The 21,067-nt window shown below is 36.0% G+C and overlaps 1 protein-coding gene across 1 annotated transcript in view; it reads left to right on the top strand.

The window, feature by feature from the left end:
* LOC150091387 (protein DOP1A) overlaps positions 1 to 21,067 on the top strand; it is a 519,845-nt gene that overhangs the window by 393,079 nt on the left and 105,699 nt on the right. Inside the window, exon 21 of the mRNA XM_090390176.1 lies at positions 19,192 to 19,330. Within this exon, the coding sequence (XP_090246302.1) occupies positions 19,192 to 19,330 (139 nt within the window). The remainder of the gene's footprint in view (positions 1 to 19,191; positions 19,331 to 21,067) is intronic.

Genomic DNA, 21,067 nt, shown 5'->3' on the forward strand with positions numbered 1-21,067 from the left:
TCCCCCTGCTGTTTTTCAGCGAATATTCACCAATTGTTTAAATTCCCTTTAGCTACAAAAAAAAAAAATTTTTTTTTTCATTGTTAACATAGCATTGATTTTATTTTTGCATTGTAACAGCTATTTTCAACTGACTACAGTTGACAGTGCTGATGGGATTGCCATTCTAATTTGAGACATCATGCAGTTTGATTGTGCATAATGTTTACTTCAAAGTAATTCAGACTAGCTGTGTGCCTGTGTCTGCCAGTCACCTAATTTTTAGTGTCATATTTGTTTTGTTCTGTACATTATTTTGTGCCCTGTTTATGCACAAACAAGGAACAAAATGGTGCTCCTCCTGTCATTTTTTTCTGGATCCGCCACTGGATGCAAACAATAATTTTACCATTGTACATTTAGATTTCAGTAAAGCTTTTGACACTTCTCCACATGAAAGACTTCTGGAGCAAATTTGAGCATTAAAGACAAGTTACTGTTATGGATAAAGGAGTGGTTGAGTGTCAGAAGACAGATTATGGATATAAATATACACTGCTCTCTTGGTTTACTGTTATTAGTGAAGCCACTTGGGGGTCATTGGTGGGCCAATTATTGTTTATAATATTTATTAATGATATTGATGAAGTTGTATCAGGCTGCATGGAGATAATACAAAGATTGGCAGGGTGGTTATTCACTGGAATCAAGTCAACCCGCTATCTGCCAACAGCTACTACTGCAGCAAGACTTATCTGCTGAGAAGTGCAGTTGAGGTTTAACATTGACAAATGTAAAGTGTTGCATATGGGCAGCAGTAATGTGGTACCAATTAGGTATTACCACATTCAAGGTGATGGAGAATGAAAGAGACCGGGGGGGGGGAAATAATTGGACAGCCCAACATGAATTTCTCTGAGCAGTGAAGATACGTTGCTAGAATAGCTCTAGTTTTCTCTCATTGATATAAAAGAAATTTACCAGCAGGCACCAGGAGGTAATTATCTCTTTGTGTGAGGTAATTATTGGGCCACATCTTGAGTACTGTATACGGGTCTGGAAGCCTTATTTTAGGAAAGATTTGTATCTTTTGAAATTTGTGCGGAGAACAACAACAAATTAATCAAGAACACAAAGGAGTACTCATCACAAAAGACTGCAGTTCTGCGAATTTCAGCACTTGGAAATTATGCACTTGGTTGTGAGACCTGATTGCAGGGTTTAAAGCTTTACATGGATTAAGTAAACTTAATGGCGGTGTTATTGTTACTTTCTTGGAGCACACAAGGTTACATAAATTTAAAAAGGATGGCTGAAGAATAGATGTGCTCAAATTTACTTACAGCCAGAGAGTGATTGACCGAATAGTTTGAATAAATTTAAGTAAGAATTAGACATATTATTAGAGGGTTTAATAATAATAATAAATCTGTACATGGCCTACATCATCTATAACGTCAACCTGACCCTGACACACTTGCTAGAAGCAGCAATGGCAAAACAGAGGACCGCCATCAAGGGCAAGAACATTATGAACTAACTGATCAATGTAAGAAGAGGAATCTTCCAAGGTGATGCCTTGAGCCTACTATGGTTCTGTCTAGCACTCAACTCACTGTCTACCATGCTCAATAAGAAAAAGTACAGCTGTACCCTAAAGGAAGGGAGGGGGGAAGAACCACTACACCCTCTTTCACTTGATCTATATGGATCACATCAAACTTTATGCCGCAACCTAAGTTCAGCTCCAACAGCTACTCCAGATCACCAAAGAGTTCAGCACCACATCAGGACCCATGGATTGTATTAGGAAAATCCAGTTGGCTGAAACTATCTGCTGAAGACCAGTGAAGAGATTGAAGCCATGACAGAGGGAGATCTACAAATATCTGGGGACGATGCAGACTCATCAGTTAGAACACAAGGGGATCAAGGCCTGCCTGACTGAGAAAAATGTTCAGAGACTGAGGAGCCTGCTAAAATCAAAGCTGAGTGCCAGGAACATGGTCAGAGCCATAAACACCTCTGTAGTCCCAGTGTTAATATATTTCTTCGGAATCCTAGTTTGGACCAACACCGAGCTGGAGGAGATTATGAAACTGACCAGGATAATGATGACCAAGTGCTGCCAACACCACCCAAAGTCAGCCATCGAGACACTGACCATAGCCCTGAAAGAAGGGGTTTGGAGAGAGAGAGAGAGAGAGAGAGAGAGAGAGAGAGAGAGAGAGAGAGAGAGAGAGAGAGAGAAACCTCATTGAACAAGAGAAGAAGGCGATTAAGAACCTGTGGGATTACTTCCAGTAAAATACAGTCTCCCAGGCCATAAGAAAGGTAGACAAATGGCACACACAGCTCAACCTTAACAAGGCGATCCCACTCACACAGATAGAAGAAACAAGGACAGAAAGATGGGTGAAGAAGGCACTCCTTGGCAAACACTATAATGATCTCCATTAAGATTATATAGATAACATGGCTTCCAATGAATGGCTGATCAGCGGGAAGCTCTTTCCTAAAACCAAAGAATTCATGCTAACCAAGCAAGACTAGGTAATCAAGACTAGAAACTATGGAAATACATCGTCAAGGACACTAGAGTGACAGATGATACATGTTGATGATGCACCTGGCCATAGAAACAATGAAGCTGTTTGAAGCCCACACAACAGACCAGACATAATACTCTTTTTTTTTTTTTTTTGTTGGCTGATGCTGCATAAGCTCATACATTTGCTTTCTTGCATCACATGCCACTACTACTACTACTAGTAGTGGCATGAGATACTCATTGAAAAGAAGGAAAGGGCTACCCGCTTGATGGACATAGCGGTACCCAACACCTGCAACATCCAGAAAACCTCTGAGGAAAATATTAGGAATTACATTGACTTAAGACAGGAAGTCAAAGAAATGTGGAACATGTAATGACCATCACCATTTCAACTGCCGGCTTAGTGGCAATATGCCTCCCAGAGAATGCTTACATTGAACTCCAGGAAGCAGTGATCCTGAACACCTGTAGGACAGTAAGAGAGTTCCTCAACCAATAATAATAATAGTAAATTTTATTTTTCTTCTTCTTCTCAGTGTGCCATCTGTTAATGGTGGTCAGTGATCACCACAGCAAATGTCTCTCAGCCTCTGGTAGCTGTGAGCAACTGCTTGGTGTTCAGTCCCATCCAATTCTTGATGTTATCTAGGCACGATATGCATCTCCTCCTAGGCTTTATTCAGGCACCATAAAGAGGAAGTTGTTCTACCTCGGCTCCGCATCGGGCACAGTCGTCTGATGCATGCTTTTTTGCTGAGGGCTCACAACTGTCACTACTATGTGTGAGCATTGTGACACCATTTTAACGTTGAAACATGTCATTATTGACTGTCCAAGATTTTTAAATGCATGCCGTTTATGTTTTAGTTCTTTTAGCCATCTGACTGAGCCTTATACGCTCAGTCAGATTTTAACTGACAGAGATATGTCCATAATTTAACTTTTTAAAAATTATAAACCTTTATACACATATATAAATCTTTTTATTTCACCCCATGTACATTTATTTTCTACCTGATTTTATCTTTTTCTAAATTTCCTTGTTTTTAGCTATGTATAAATATTTTTTTTTTTTTTTTTTTTTTTTTATGAAAACCCCAGACACGAAAGGTATCAAAACCTATAGTACTTAGTACCGTGCATAGGTTGAAGGAGAAGTATGGGGGGAGGGGGATGCCGGAAAACTTTGCTCTAGAGACTAAACATGGGTTTCACCACTTCAAGCCTCCAATAAGCAAAGTGGTGGTATTTCACTGGTTGATGAAAGTCATCTACCACCTACAAAAAATATTGATAATTCAACGTATTTTTAACTTGTATTTTATCATTTGATTTGGCACATTATAGCCTTATCTACTCATGTGTCATAAAAACTGAAATCAAACCAAACAAAATCCTAGGCTATATTCTTCCCTCCGTTCTCCCCGAACAATAAATATGCATGTAATTGCATATTTATTGTTCCGCATCAGGTGTCCAAGTTATGCAGTTTTTTTTCTTTATGTTCTTCAGCAGTACATGGGTTTTTCTAATTCTCTGCGGGACACTCTGGACACTAATTGGTCACCCTTGTTGACCCTGGTGCCTTTAACATGTTTCTGAGAATAAGTAACAATAGTCTTCTCCATTGGTGAAGCATTACTTATTTGAGGTAGTGCAATACATAGTAACTCATTGTGAAGGCAGTCACAATATGAGATACAATTAAATCAGTGCCATTCATACTGCGATTGTGGTTCACTACGAACAAAGAATGGTGTATTTTCACTGAACGTTCAATAGTTAACATTCTTATGTATGTCCACATTTCAAATGCTTCTAGTTAATAGTAACTAGACACAACTAACTGCTCCATGCACTTAGAAGCAGTATCTGTCACAGGGCACAAAAAATCCTATAAAAGAGAAAAGGTTTTTATAATCATCATTAGGGCAAATCGATATGCAGAATAATGCATGGTTAAGACTGCACTCTTTTTTTGGTGAATCAATGAAGGAAGAGTGGAGTAATATTACTAGAAATTAGTAGAAAGTAATTAAAGAGTCAGACACCTTGAAGAAGTGCATTGAATAGGTACATGTTTTGTTCATTAGAAGTGTCCCATGAATTGCCTTGGACATTATATGTTAGATTTGGTTATTTTTGAATATGCACTGAGGCAACTTAGGTGATCAGTATTCAGTTTCCCATATCTGTAAATTGTGGGCATTCTAGACCAGTTTTCATGTATGTAGGGGAGAAAAAAACTGTAATTTCTAGAAGGTAAAAACTCTGTGACTTCGGATGAAACCAATGGACCATATCCCTGAAGAAAGAGAGATATGTTCAACTCCCATAAATCCTTCTAGGAATTCATGGGAGTTGAACCTAGAACTTTTCCTTATGAGTGAAAGGCATGTAAACTGCACATATTCAATGGTTGGTTGTATTCTCTGAAACAATAAAATATCCAAGTTTTGAGGAATAAAAGGTTTATCAATTCTTACCCAAGAAACTCGGCTATTGTGTAAAAAAGCTAAAGTTTTTAATTATCCATGCATTAAATGGATAATTAATAACCAACTTATTTTCACTTATTTCTTATGCTTTGGAAATTTTTAAGAATTTATAGTGGCTTTTAAGAATTTACGTTTTTAAGAATTTACAGTGGCTTGAGATCCTGTTCACATCTTGTGAATCCTACCCCTCTTGTTATTTGGGAAAGAGAGAAAAATGCATTGATTCTTTCTCTTGAGATGGTAGGGTGGTTGATTGCTTTTGATCGAGGCAATTTCCAGTAATTAGTGAATATTAAAGGATATTCACAATAGAATCACATTCTTTTTTACAAAGAATGTCAAAAGATCCCCACACTTGGTTAGAAAAGTTCGGGTATGTTTAGTCCATTGTCCTATCCTTGAATAAGTCAAAATACTTCTGGTTGAAAGAAATTACATTGTTCCTATTGATGGTAGTAGACAAAAACATCTGAAGTCTGCCTCCTTGGAGGGTCTTTCATGGAATTAGGAGTCAGTAAAGAGAATGGGATGGAGTTAAAATCTCAGGTATCCCACACACTGGCAGGTGTGAATTCCATCTTTTATTACCGAATACATGTCCATCTTTTGTTTTGATATACAGAGTTTCCATAAAATCTGGAATCAATGTAAACATATTTTAAAACATAGTAATCAATATATGCATATTTTAATTGCCATCATCAATTTTATTGGCCATCTTGAACAGATATTGTAATATCTGTTCAAGATGGCAAATAACAATTTTTGTAGGTATGTTTTGATGACCAGAACAAAGTTTTTCACTAAACGAACCCCTTCCTTAAATATCAAAAGATTGAGATATTGGAATTTTTTCTGGCTGATTATTATTGAACTCAGCAATTATTTTTCCCTTTTTTCCATCCTTCACAATAATTTCTGTGTTGGACAGACAACTTGAGTAGTCGAGGCCGCTAATTTTTGTAAAAATTGGACAAATACTAATAATTTATTGTAATTTTTCCTACTAGAGGATCTGTGATCTCATTATGGATTTAAAATAAACCTTGTGGATTTTTTAAAAGGGTAGTATAGGCTATTTTTGGAAACTTTAAAGGTATATTAAATTTTAAGAATATTACATATTTTATTTTAAGGCAGTAGACTTGCTCTTACTGGTTTTCTTCAGGAACACCTGCATCAGGGAGAGGTGTAGTTCAGAAGGTGTTGAAATTGCAATTATATGGAAGGAGTACGAAGGAAAAAGCCAGCTTTTGTCCAAAATCCTTGCATGGGTAGTAATTGTAGGCATAAAGGGAGATGATGTCCTGATGGGGGCTTTTCGTTAATACCATCTTGAAAGGAAGGTGAATACGTGTAGAGGCCGTCTTTTATAGCCTGGGCACATTCCATTGCCATATTTCAAAAGCGTGGTTGGGGGGTAGTCGGAAAAGGGTGAAGTAAGGTGGGGGAAAAGGAAAAATTTCCCTCCTCACCATATTACACTTATAGTTTGGGAATTTGGAAATTGTAGATGTTTTTTTTTTTGGTGAAAAAAAGGTAGGAAAGGGAAAGAAAGGGGTTTCACTCGGAAATCCAGGTGCATGACTACCCGTTAGTAGAGGTCCTGGATTTGGAGGGGGGCGAGGTGTCATGTTTTGTTGTTAAAGTTGAACCTATAGGATATTTGTTTTAGGTCCCATTCTTCAGAAATTATTATTGGTCTATGTATGTTTATTGATCTGTTTGTTGATCTCATTGCTAGTGTCTCACTGGTTTCTAATTTAAATTTTGTGTATTGTTTGTCAATTATTATCGTGTTTCCGAAGGAGGGATAATGTCCTGTGTTTAAGTGGTGAGCTATCACTTTACGAAATTTTTACAAAAATTAGCTGGTCTCGACTACTCAAGTTGTCTGTCCAACTGTCTAATAAAGTTTCAAGACTTTAGGACCTCCACATATTTTTTTACTCTATGTCAATAATCTCTCTCTCTCTCTCTCTGTGTGTGCGTGTGCATGCATGCGTGCGTGCGCACGCACGCACACACTCTTGTAAACATAAGAGCATGATTATTACATATGGGCAACATAAGTCTGCAACAAAAATAAAAGTTAAAATCAGTTTATTTTGCTTCCAGACTTTTGGGGCACCCTGTACAAGTAAGTACTTTGCCCCAGGAGATCTGTCATATAAATAAATATATGTGATATATATTTCCATGCAGAAATGACTTCACTCAATAGTTTTGTCTTTTCATATCATATCAATTTCTTCTATCTATCTATTTATTTATTATTTCTGTTTTATATTTAATAAGTATGTCCTTTTCTATATTCAGGGCCTGCTGTATAGGATATTGTAGCTTGAGAAAATCATACATTTTGCAGACCACCTAAAAATTTTATGGAATTAAAGAAATCACTGAACTAAAGTGCTATGTAACAGTATTTAAATATAAAAGCTTTGTTTAAGGGTGCATTAGTCACCTTTGGTAACAGGTGAAATGTAAGCATATGAAATATCTGAAGTAAATCGCATTTTACTGGCAGATGAGTGTTCAATAATGTTAAGGAATTCTTTTTTTGACCTCTATGACTTTCTTTTGGGTTAAAATGAAAGTCATTATTAAGAAAAGCTAGTTATAGGCTAGATATATGAAAACTTTAGCATTATAATTAGCAGTGCCAAATTATGCAAGAAAGCAGTATCAGCAAAAAAGAAAAAAAGGGGGGGGGGAAAGAAAAAAGACACCTCCCACATCACCTATTCATTCCTTCCAATAGTTTGTCTAGTTCTTCCTTGTATTTATTTAAGCTACCAGCCTCCACAACAACAGATGGAAGTTTGCTCGAGCAATCAACCACCCACTGGCTAAAGGCAAACTTCCACATGTCTAATATGCAACCATCCTTCCCAATTTGAATTTGTGCACTCTCGTGTGTGGTTTGAGCAAGAAGAAGAATCCCATCAGCATTGCTCAATCCATTCAAAGCCTTTAGCACCTCAATCAGATCACGCCTCTCATGTGTCTAGTCTCCAGATGCTGCAATTTGCAGAACTGAAGCCATTCTTGGTAAGAGTGTTCCCCTCACCAATCTCATTGCCCTTTTCGGTATCCATTCCAGCATCTCTACATCCTTCCGAACCATTGCTTTATACAGTGGGATAATCATCTCCTTATCCCTGCTTGGAAAATTCGTGTATACCATTGACAAAACCCCATGGGCTGTTCTGGAAGTTAATCTGCATTGCTCAGAGAACGTCATGTCTGAGTGTACAGTTACCCCAGGTCTTTTTCATTTTCCACTAACCTGAGTGCAGTACCACACGGTTGGTACGTTACTCTGGGTTTACTGCAACCCATATGCAGTACTTTGCATTTGTCATTATTAAACTTCAGTTGCCCGTTTCTCAGCTCATCTTACTATTTCTAGATCCTGTTGCAGTAGCATACTTTCATTAACCACCCGTTAAACATTATCTGCCAACCTTTGTATGATCTGCAAACTTGGACATTAAGCCTGATGTGTGTGTTCATTAGTATCATTGAGAAAGATAGAAAAGAACAATGGGCCCAAAACTGAACCCTGGGGAATCCACTAATAACATAAGTTCATGAATGGCAATGTCCATTGATTATCAGTCTGTCTTCTCTCACTCAACCATCCCTTTATCCATAGCTGCAACTTACTTTTAATGTCACACTGCTCCATTTATACAGCAGTCTTTTATGTGCAACAGTATCAAAAGCTTTCTTGAAATCCAAATATATGATATCAAAATTATGTTTTTTTAGCATTCAATTCCTTTGTGAATACATCATAGTATCCAATTAGATTGAACAGACAATATTTCTCCTTAACAAACCCATGCTGTATCTGAAGTATAATTGTGGCATTGTCTAGATGATCGTACATTACTTCTTTTACCAGTGACTCATAACTGTAACAACAGTTATAGGTAACAATTTTCAAGTTTCAAAAATTGTTACCTATAATTGTTGTTATAGGTAGTTTTTAAATTTAATACTTAATATTTGCACTTCTCTCATGCAAAGGTATAAAATGCAGTATCTTTAAAAGCATTCTGCAATCCAACCAAAGTGCATGGTTTCGATGACATTGTATGCCTGCACTCATGCATGTACATGGAAATACCATTGCAGGTTTATTTTCAAAAATAAATTTCAGGAAAATAAATCTGCAAGAATCTAGTTACAGGAAGTAATGCAACAATGGAATATACATCTAGTGTGAATAACTGTCAAGACAGAATCTCTCAAGCTATTCATTAAATCACTCCCCTATTTAAAAATAACAATTTTAATTGCAATATATAAAATTAAGTTACCATTACTCATTCACTCACACACAATCACCACTTAGCTGATAAACTTACACCTCCCCTCTTATTAAAAAATACCCTTATCAGTACTTAAGGATACAAAAGAGTAACTACTATTCAGTCATTGTCTTATGCGAGTGTGGAGTGCTACTTATATGTGTGATGAACTGCTACTTTTGAGTGATAGGAGTGCTTTTCATTCTACTGTAATGTGGTATTTATGAGTGATGGAAGTGCTTTCAGCTACTAGATAAGTGAATTTAATTAATTATCGTGGTTTTATTTAATATTACTATGTTTAAAACAGGTAGCAATACATGTTTTAAACATAGTAATATGAAATGTAAAAGTAATATGACTAAAAATAGTCATATTCTTTTTACATTGCATTCCCCTCTAAGAATATTCTGTTTTATACATCCTTTTCAGTAATATTATCTTAATATTTTATTGTCTACATCTCTAAATATATGTTCTTTTTATACATTACCTTTTCAGTAATATTACCTTAATATTTTATTGGCTACACCTCTAAATATATGTTCTTTTTATTCATAATATATTGGTGAAACTTTGTTTTAAATTACATTTTTTTTTCGCATTATTCTATGACTACTCCCTTCTTCTATGTACAAAGTATACTTACCAGAGAACTGCACTCCTTGTTATCAGTACTTCTTAAATGCTGAACTTGTTATCAGTAAAAGTAAACAGTACCTGGTAGCTATGAGTATTAATTTTATGATAACATTTTTAACATAATATATTGGTGAAACTCTGTTTTAAATTAAATTATTTTTTTGCATTATTCTATGACTACTCCCTTCTATGTACAAAGTATACTTACCAGAGAACTGCACTCCTTGTTATCAGTACTTCTTAAATGCTGAACTTGTTATCAGTAAAAGTAAACAGTACCTGGTAGCTATGAGTATTAATTCTATGATTGTATTTTTAACAGTCAATAAATGCAAGATAATGAGAGATAATTAATTAGAAACCTCATTAAACGTTCACATTTGTGTGTGAAGTGACTATAATCACGGCAATGAATTGTAATCATTGTGGCTGGAATAAAATAAAGAACAGTGTTAATTGTCCAGTTGTTTTTAATCAGAACCCCGTTTCGTAAAAATATTGTTTAATCTTGGCGTTTGACATTATTTTAAAGTATTTTACTCTCAGAAAATGGCTGAAGGAGAAAAGAGGTTGAGTTACACTATCGGATACTAAATGTAATAGAACATGCTGAAAAACATGGTAACAGAACTGAGGAAAGGTTCTTTGGGCACTGCCTATGGAAAAAAATGATACGCGTCTAGTGGAAGCAAGAAAAACCTTCAAGCTGATAAAAAAAAAGTAAACAACCTTTGTCATCCTGCCCCACATTGGCCAGAACTTGAAGAAGAAGTAAAAAAGTGGGTAGTAGATGAAAGGAATTTAGGAAGAAGTGTTTCTATCAAAATTATTATGCATAAGGCCAGCAGGAGGACAAGGAATTCTGAATTTTTCTGGAACAGGAGGTTGGTGTTAACGATTCATGCAAAGGCATGGTTTATCAATGCATACAAAAACACAAATTGCACAAAAATTACCAGCAGATTATGAAGAAAAAATACTGGAATTCCATAAATTTGTAATAAAGGCATGCAAACAAACTTCTTTTGAACTTGGCCAAATAGGAAATATGGACAAGGTCCCACTAACTTTTGATACACCATCCAACAAAACTGTGAATATCAAAAGGTCTAAAATGGCTTCAATAAAAACCACAGGGCATGAGAAAACATATTACACAGTAGTTTTGGCCTGCTGTGCTGATAGCACAAAACTACCACCATTTTTAATATTGAAAAGAAAAACTCCACCTAAAGAAAAAATTTCAGAAGGTGTATTTGTTCATGTTCATCCAAAAGGATGGATGGAATGAATTTATGGCTCCAAAAAATATAAGCAAGGCATCCTGGTGGTTTCTTAAGGAAGCTATATCTTCTCATTTGGGACCAGTTCAGAGCCCATAGAACTGAAGTCATTAAAAAGAGAGTGAGGGAATTGAATACACAGGTAGTTGTCATTCCTGATGGACTGACAAGCCAATTAATAATCTCATGTGGATGTGTTATTAAACAAGCCATTTAAGCAAAATATGAGAGAACAGTGGAACAAATGGATGGGAGAACCCGATCATGATCTCACACCCACCGGAAGAATAAAGAGGCCCAGCATTGCACAGTTGTGTGAATGGGTTAAGGAATCTTGGAGAATTATAAGTGGTAAAATAATTATAGTCTTTCGAGAAGACTGGAATTAGTAATGCCCTTGATGACACTGAAGATACTGCGTTGTTTGAAGATTGTGATACCAACATTAGTGATGAAGAGTTTTTGGGATTTAAAGGCGATGATTTTTTTGGTTTTCAAAATGACTGAACTTTCCCTTTGCATAACACTAATGTTTTTTATCATTCCCTCACTGTCTTTTTGTTCATTTTAAATTCTAGTGGTAGTTTGCTTCATATAAAGTAATATTTTCTAATGTAGCTAAAATTCTTTTATTTCTCTTTTAAATTTCTGTATTGGTAAATTAATTAAATAATATTGTATTTCATAATAATTAAATTGAATCAAATATGTGTATTTAGGAAGGATATGGCAGATAGAAGGGGGTAGTAGGGTCATGCTTTTTATCAAAACTAGCCTGAGCATGATGAAAGCTTTCCTGGATTTAGACATTTCACATGCTAATATAGAGTGTGTATGGTTTTTGTGAAGACTATGATGAGGTCCTATACATGCAAATGGAATGGAAAAGTAAGTGTGAATGTCTTATTAGGGATGAGTTTAATTGCCTCTAATTGATTGGAGCAAATGAGAAGGAAACATGGAGTCAAAATTTTTAAATCAACTCGATGGTTGTTATTTGTATCAACATGTCAGGGAAAGTACTAGTAAAAATAATATTCTAGATCTAATCAAAAGGATGACAGAATAGGGCTGACAATACAGGAACCAGTAGCGGGAAGTGATCACAGAGTTCTAAGGTGGACGATGAAGAGAGAGAGGGGTAGCAGTAGTTAAAGGCAAAGGAATGGGTTATAATTTCAGGAAAGGAAATTATGACAGCTTAAGGTGCTACATGGCCTTTGTTAACTGTGTAGATATCTCACAGAGAGTGAATGCAATTGAATTATGGTATACCTTTAAAACATTAATCACAGAAGCCTTGAGTGCACATATACCATTAAAAAAATGCTCCATGAGGAGGATTCCAAGTTGGATGAATAATAAAGTTGCCAGGTTACTTGAGCAGAAAAAGACGGCATGGAAAAGTTACAGAGCAATAAAAAGTATTGAAGCCTATAACAGTTGCATATAGATCTGTAATATTGTCACAGAAAAGTTTAGGCTGGCAAAGGGAGATTATCAGAAATCACTGATAAAGAGAGCAAAGTGTGGGGGGCAAGAATTTCTTCACATATATAAATGCTATGCAGAAAAGGATAAATCAAATCCGACCGTTATGTAATGGATGTGGGATAGTATTAGATACCTCAGCTGACATTGTAGATGAACTCAACAGTTACTTTGTATTGATATTTACAGAATAAAAATCCTTTATGTCAATGGGAAATTATGGGAGTGAAGTTTAAAAATATGTAATTAATGACATTGAAATTTCACATGATTATTTAACATTTGAAGATCCAATGCTCAAGGCATAATATGATATTGGTTTAAATTAACTATATAATATCAGTGTTTTTAATTTGTAAAATAATAAGAAGTTTACCTCAATATGATATGTAGAACACTTCTGTATGATACTCACCAGAAATTAAAACGAAAACAATTAAAAAAAATCGAAAATCTTACATTCCAGTAAGAAATAATTAAAAATCAAATGAACACAATTAAACATCAATTTAATACAATTAAAAATTAAGTAAAAAATTTGTAAAATTAAGTAAAGTAAATGACCTAGTATACAACATTTCTTGCAGTGATTGCGACTTGTCTTATCAGGGTTCTACACTGTTTCCTCTGAATTTGTGTTAATCAACACGCGGCCTCAGTTCATGCTTTTCGTTCAGCAACATCAGAATTAGCCTTTCATGCCGTTAATGAAAAACATACTTTTTTATTTAACGAGGCCAAAATATTAGTGTCCAACATAATTATATGAGACTATTAATTGCAGAAACCTTTGAAATTAAATTACATGAGAATTCTGTTAATGTTCACCAGCAACATCTAATCTCTGACTCGTGGTCCTTTATGCGTGATAAGACAAGTCGCAGTGATTGCGACTTGTCTTATCAGGGTTCTACACTGTTTCCTCTGAATTTGTGTTAATCAACACGCGGCCTCAGTTCATGCTTTTCGTTCAGCAACATCAGAATTAGCCTTTCATGCCGTTAATGAAAAACATACTTTTTTATTTAACGAGGCCAAAATACTTAGTGTCCAACATAATTATATGAGACTATTAATTGCAGAAACCTTTGAAATTAAATTACATGAGAATTCTGTTAATGTTCACCAGCAACATCTAATCTCTGACTCGTGGTCCTTTATGCGCATTCACGAAGACAAATAACTATTTAAGTTCCATCCTCACCACTATTCGGTAATTTTCATTCCTATGATCACAACATACAATCGAAAAGCATTGTCAGCTTCAGGAAGGAAAATCGTTTTGCATTTTTTTCGTTAAATAAATTTTTTACTTAATTTTTAATTGCTTTAAATTGATTTTTAATTGTGTTCATTTGATTTAATTAATTCTTACTGTAATGTAAGATTTTTAATTTTTTAATTGTTTTCGTTTTAATTTCTGGAGAGTATCATACGGAAGCATTCTCAGAATTGGTTGAGGTAAAATTCTCTTATTCTTTTACAAATATTGATATCAATGTAGAACGTATTGAGCATTATAGCTCAATATGTTCTGGTTCAATATATCTGGTTCATACTATATAATATCGGTTTAGATAAACCATACATAGTTTAATTTACCCATAAATTAAACTATTTAGTGTGAAGGCATCATTTTTAATTGTATCTCATATCGTGACTACCTTCACAATGAGATAACAGGTATTGCACTGCTTCGAATAAGTAAGGCTTCTCTAGTAGAGAAGATTACTGTTTTTTATTCTCAGTGGATACCACCACACAGATGGTCACTGTTTCAAAGCTTTTTGGCCTATCATCGGTGGGTGGGCAGGCGCCCAGTTAATGCAAACATGCTATCATAGTTGCGAAGTGGTTTCACAATATGAGAAATGCCAAATGGTGTACAGAATGATACAATATATGACGATTCAATGTGCAAGGCATAATATGATATGGGTTTAAGTTAACTGTATAATATCGGTGTAGATACACCATAGTCAGAAGCAGATTAAGGTCGGTTGAGGCCCTGGGCGCAGAAGAAAATATTGGGCCCCTTAAAAAAAAAGAGAGACAGGGAAAATAAAAATATATGTTAACCATTTTTTTAAATAAATAAAAAAATATTATGTACTATTAATGTTTTATTTCCAATAAAATTTGAATATAATATATGTATTATATTATATTCGTGTCATTTTTTAATTTGTCTTTTTGCAGCCCCTGATAGATGTCGTTTCATTTTTCTAGCTGCCATTGGTAGCCTACCAATGAAAAGAAAAATATAAAATTTAATAGTCTGAATGATTACAATAGTAGAGAAGAGATTTTTCGTTATAGTGCAATAAATTAATGATTAATTAAAATTCAAAAATTATTCATAAACTACAAAAATCCAGGCTCTGATGTAACAACAGGAATTAATTTTATCTTAATATAATTTCAACAATATACGATATTTGCGTATATCGTAAGTCTGCAGGAGAACCTTTTTAAGTACAAAGTAGCAAATACGATTCTATTGCTCCGATGAGTGGTAGCGCAGTCCCTATGCAGCGTAGTATGTGTATAGTATGCAGCGTAGTAATGAAATAATGAAAATAAGCGAATATAAACATACTATCAAGTTTTACTGCCGATTGTAAACTCGTATGTAATTAAAATTGCACATATGAAACCAAACTTGGTGTCATCAGAAATAAGTGTAAAGTTGGAGTTTTGTGGGCCCTTTAGAAGTCAGGGCCCAGGGCGCGTGCCTGGTGCACCCGCCATTAAATCCGTCTCTGACCATGAATTAAAGTATTCAGCGATGTCCATTTCCACTTGCAGTCTGCCAAACCCCATATACTTTACCTGACAGAACCTCAGTTATTGGTTGATTAAACTACTGCTCATCTCAGTTGCCCAAATTATTCATTGTATGATTCCTTTCGCCTCAAAGGTGGTACTTGTGCCTATGTCTATTCCGATATTCACTGTCAGAGATTTGGTTATTTGGAATCTCCTCTTTTCGATCTTCTCTGGCTTAAAATCTCTCTACCTCATTCTGTCAAATTCATCTGTTTTCTCTACCATTCTCCCAACTCCACTAATCACTTGGAGCTCTTTAATTTCCTCTCTTTGCAAATTGACTTTCTCCAGTCCAACTTTCATAACAGTGAAGTAATTTTCCTTGTTAATTTTAATGTTCACAACTCCGCTTTCTTCGCTGGCTTCTGCTTTGTAGTCACACCGACCCAGCTGGTCAAGACGCCGAGGCTTTTGCAATTACTAATGATCTTGCACAGATTGTTCATTTACCTACAAGAATACTGGACAGTCCTAACCATACAGCCAACATGCTTGATCTTTTTCTCACAAACAACCCTTCTAAGTACACGGTTGAAGTGAGTGGTCCTTTATGCACCTCAGATCACAACTTGGTGATTGTCGCTTCTCCAATGGAGCCTTTATCTCATGGCTATTCCCAACCTCGTGTTGTTTGGCATTACAGGAATGCAAATGGGATGACCTGCGAGATTTCTTTTCTTCTTTTCCTTTGTCAGATTACTGTTTCCAAACTTCTGATGTCAATGTTTGCTCAGATCATGTCAGAAAATTATTCTTGTAGGAATGGAATCCTTTATCCCACACTCCACTTTAAAATCTCGTCCTTTATCTAAACCATGGTTTTCCAATAAATGTGCTAAGGCTGTTCAAGAAGAGACTGTTGCATCTCGTAATTGGTTTGTTTCCAATTCTTCAGTTTCATTTTTCTGGCTCCACCAAAGCTCGCAACAATTGTAAAGCAGTTATTAATCAGTCCAAACTAGATTTTGAACAGGCTAAGAGTAGAAAACTTGCTTCTTTCCCTACCAAGCATTCTGGTCTCTTTCCAAAGCTATTGGCCGCAACTTTTGCCCCTCTCTGCTCACACCTCTGTCAAAACCAGATCGTTCTGTTGTCACTTCAGCCAAGGATAAAGCTGACCTGCTAGCATCCCATTTCTCTTCCAACTCATGTATTAATGTTCTTGGTAAAACACTTCCCAACATGCTCCATTCAATGCCTCCTGTGGTCTTCCATAAAAAAGATGTCAGAAGGATTTTGACGAATCTTGATGCTAAGAAAGCTCCAGGTCTTGATGGTATTTCTCCACTTGTTCTCAAAACCTGTGCTCCTGAACTTACTCCTGTTCTTTGCTGCCTTTTTTCACTTTCTTATTCCAAAGGTGTTTTCCCTTCTGCTTGGAAATTTGCTCATATCCAGCCAGTTTCTAAAAAGGGCAACAAATCCCTCCCATCCAATTATCCCATTGCAATTACTTCTACTCTTTCTAAAGTAATGGAGAAATCAATGAACCGCTAACTCTTGAACTACCTAGAAACTTGAACTACCTTCTGTCTGATCAACGATCGCCAGTGTGGATTCCGTCAGTGTCGATCCACTGATATTCTGGATTATGTTACCCATTTATGGACAAAGGTCAATGGAAAAGTTTGTCTTATGGTTTGCCAACTGTATTTTATAATTGGTTATCCAGTTTTCTCTCTGAATGCTCACTGAGGGTGATGGTAGATGGATCTCTGTCTTCTAACTTCTCCACTAATGCTGGTGTCCCCCAATGTTCAGTTCTTTCCCCCACTCTTTTCCTCTTGTATATTAATGACTTTCTTCCATTTACCGGAAATCCCATCCATAGTTTTGCCGAAGATATCACGTTGCATTCCACTTTCAGTTTGAGAAACCTTGCCCTGCTCAATCAGCTTGAACTTCTCCAATATTCGCTACCAATTTATTAAATGCCAATCTCCAGGTAATTCTTCAGTGGGGCAAAGACAACTTAGTTGATTTCAATCCTTCTAAAAGTCGGTTTATATCTTGAAAAAAAGATTCTTCTGCTCCTATGCTTATCTTTGGTGACACTCCGATTTCTAGGCTGTTTGTTTGTTTGTTATTTGGTTTTCAGAAGCATTAGCATCTAAGGCCATATTGCTCCGGGGATATGCGGTGGTCATTCTCTGACCTTTCCGCATCCTCTGTATTTGGTGGGCACGGGCTCGAACCCCGGTCTAATCAAGAAGCGTGTGCTATGCACTGCTGCTAATGCCCACCTGGCTACGGAGGCACCTTGATTTCTAGGCAAGTTGATATATCTCTTTTGGGGATTACCCTGACTTCTAATCTCTCTTGGCACAAATACATTAAAAATATTGCTTCCTCTGCATCTTAAAAACTTTGTTTTCTCTTTTACTCTCGGCATTACTTTTATTCCAAACAGTTGTTCACTCTGTACAAATTGCAAATCCGCTCTACTGTGGAATATCGTTCTCACATCTGGAGCGGTGCCCCCAAAACCTCTCTCAGGCTTCTAGATTCCATTCAGATGAGGACAATTAGGTTAATTAATGACTCATCTCTAACAGAGTTTCTCCACTTGCTGTCTCATAGACATACTGTTTCTGCTGCATGTTTTGTCTACAGATACTTCCATGGGCATTGTTTTCCTGAATTGGCTTCTATAATTCCTGCTCTCTCCTTCAAAACAGTCCGAACACATGCTGCCACCAGCCAACATCCATTTACTATCCAACTTCAAATTCACAGAACCAACTTTTCATCTTCCTCGTTTATTCAATCAACTGCCGTTTTCTGGAACAACCTTCCTTCATACATATTTTCTGAAAATTACAGTCTACAGAAGTTCACGTCTAATGTCAACAGATATCTTCTCTCGTTTTTCAACCTCCAACCCAAGCATGGTACTATGTATTATACGTTCTAATACTGCTTGTGTTTGGGGTAAAGACATCATATTCCCATAATGTAAGGCTATTGTTAGACCACATTTGGAATACTGTGTTCAACTGTGGAAACCACACTTGTCAAGATCCGTTGAGCTTCCTGAAAAGGTCCAAAGACAGGTAACTCACCTGGTGGGAGCAGTAAAAGCGTATCCATAGAGGAAAGACTTTGAATATATGGGTTGCATAGCTTGGACACTAGGTACCTTAGAGGAGACTTGATTGAAGTGTTTAAGGCTCTGAGAGTCAAAAGTAAAATGAATGAGGATGAAATTTTCATGGTTATAAATGATTCTAGAACTTGTGGCCATAAATTCAAGTTATGGAGGGAGATTTTTAGATTCTGGATGAATATCCAGAATTGTAATTATTATTATTTTTTTTTAAATTAATTTATTTACTTTTAATTAATTTATTTATTTATTTAAAAATTTTTTTTTTTTTTTTTTGGCTGATCCAGAAAAAAATTCATGTCTTTGCATAATTTGGCCTTACTAACTCCATTTAATTAAAAAAAAATAGTTATGCAATTCTGCAATTTTACCATGAGCTACCGCTTTTATAAAGAGCAAGAACATACAGTTAATAGAAAACTTTATACTGTAATATTTTAGATACTTCTATTATACTTTTTTTTTGTTTTTTTTTTTTTTTTTTCAGGATATTGCTCAAAAATTGATAGAAGCATGCAGTACAGTGGCATGTGCTTCCTTAGAACAGACGACCTGGTTATGGCGGAATTTGGCTGTTCGTCCTGGTCCCCAGCAAGAAGTTCCAAGCACTGACATAGACCCTGATGGTATGATACAATTGTTTAATAAGTTATTTGATTGCATATTATTAAAAAATGTGGATTAGATAAAATTGGCATTTACCAAATATTAAGGGTATTTGAAGTTCTGGGAAAAAGGCCAGTCAACCACATCAGTGGGTTGACTGGCCTTTTTCCATGAGGGAACTGAACTCCAATTCCAATTTCCCCTTCACAAATGTTTGGATCTACACAAGCTGACCTTCAGTGCCTCTGTGGCCAGGTGGGAAGGAGCAGCAGTGCATAGCACATGCTTCTTGATTAGACCGGGTTTCGAGCCCGTCACCACCAAATATGGAGGATGCGGAAAGGTCAGGGAATGACCACCGCATATCCTGGAGCAATATGGCCTTAGTTGCTAATGCTCCTAAAAACCAAACAACAAACACAAACAAACAAGCTGACTTTCCTGTTTCTTCCCTGACACTTCTTCAATGTAGCAAACCATGTACAGCTTACAGATTTCAACACGAAACAGGAAAGAAACACCTTGCAACCACTCACTTTGCGGGTGACTGGTTTCGAGCACTCCAATTTCCTTGACTAATCTTGTTGATCTTTTCTGCATCCATTCCAGCAGTTCCACATACTTCTTAAAATGAGGCTTCCAGACCTGTACTTAGGATGTGATCTAACCATTTCTCTATACAATGGGATATTCACCTCCTTGTCTCTGCCAGGAAAATTTTTGTACATCATTGAGAGCACCCTATGAACTGTCCTAGCAGCTTGTCTGCACCGCTCAGAGAACTTCATGTTGGAAGTTCTCTGAGCAGTGGATTATGCAGTTATTAGTTCTCTTATTCTCCAGTGTGTGTGATCACACGATTGGTATATAATTCTGAGATTATTTCTGCCCATGTGTACTTGCATTTATCAATGCTTAACTTTAATTGTTACTACTCATCCCATCTGCCTAATTTTCCTAGGTATTATTGTAGCAGTATGCTCTGACCTGTCATTAACCACCCTGACAATCTTTGTATCATCTTCAAAATTAGAACATAAGTTTCATATACCTTCAACAGTATTATTAATAAATATTGAAAATTTTAAGTGGCCCAGCACTGAACCTTGAGGGGCTCCACTAATAATATTAGTCCAAGAAGAGAATTGCCCATTAATTAACCACCCTTTGTTTTATACCACTCAGTGTTACCTTTATCCATATCAATAACTCGCCATTAATCCCATGCATTTTCCTAATGTCTACACAGCTGCAATTTTTACATTAGTGTTTCATGTGGAACAGTATCAATAGCTTTTCTGAACTAAATATATAATGTCAAAATTACTTTTCTGCATCTGTCTCCTTTTTTAATGTATCATAGTAACTAATCGGATTGGTCAAACAAGATCTCTCTTTAACAAATCCATGTTGTGATTCCCATATAACTCCATTTATGTCAGGCTGATTCTGCAATATTTATTTAACCACTTACTCAATTATTTTCCCCACAAGAGAAGTTAAGCTTAAGTTCTGTAATTATTCATGTTGCCCTTTGATCCCCCTTTATGTTTAGTAGAGATGTTTGCACCTCTTCAGTCTATAAGCACTTCCACTGAATCCAAGGATGTGCTCTTAATTTTATAGCAAAAAGTTTGTTTACCTCTTTTGATGCTTTCTTTTAATGTAATTGGTTAGATTCCTTCAGCCCCAGGTACCTTATTTACTTTTAGCTTCAACAATTTCTCTTCTATTTTGTCTCATCATCACAGTCTTTT

The sequence above is a fragment of the Mastigoproctus giganteus genome, chromosome 1 (genome assembly GCF_048544385.1).
Source record: "Mastigoproctus giganteus isolate SK-2022 chromosome 1, ASM4854438v1, whole genome shotgun sequence".
Classification (NCBI taxonomy): Eukaryota; Metazoa; Arthropoda; class Arachnida; order Uropygi; family Thelyphonidae; genus Mastigoproctus; species Mastigoproctus giganteus.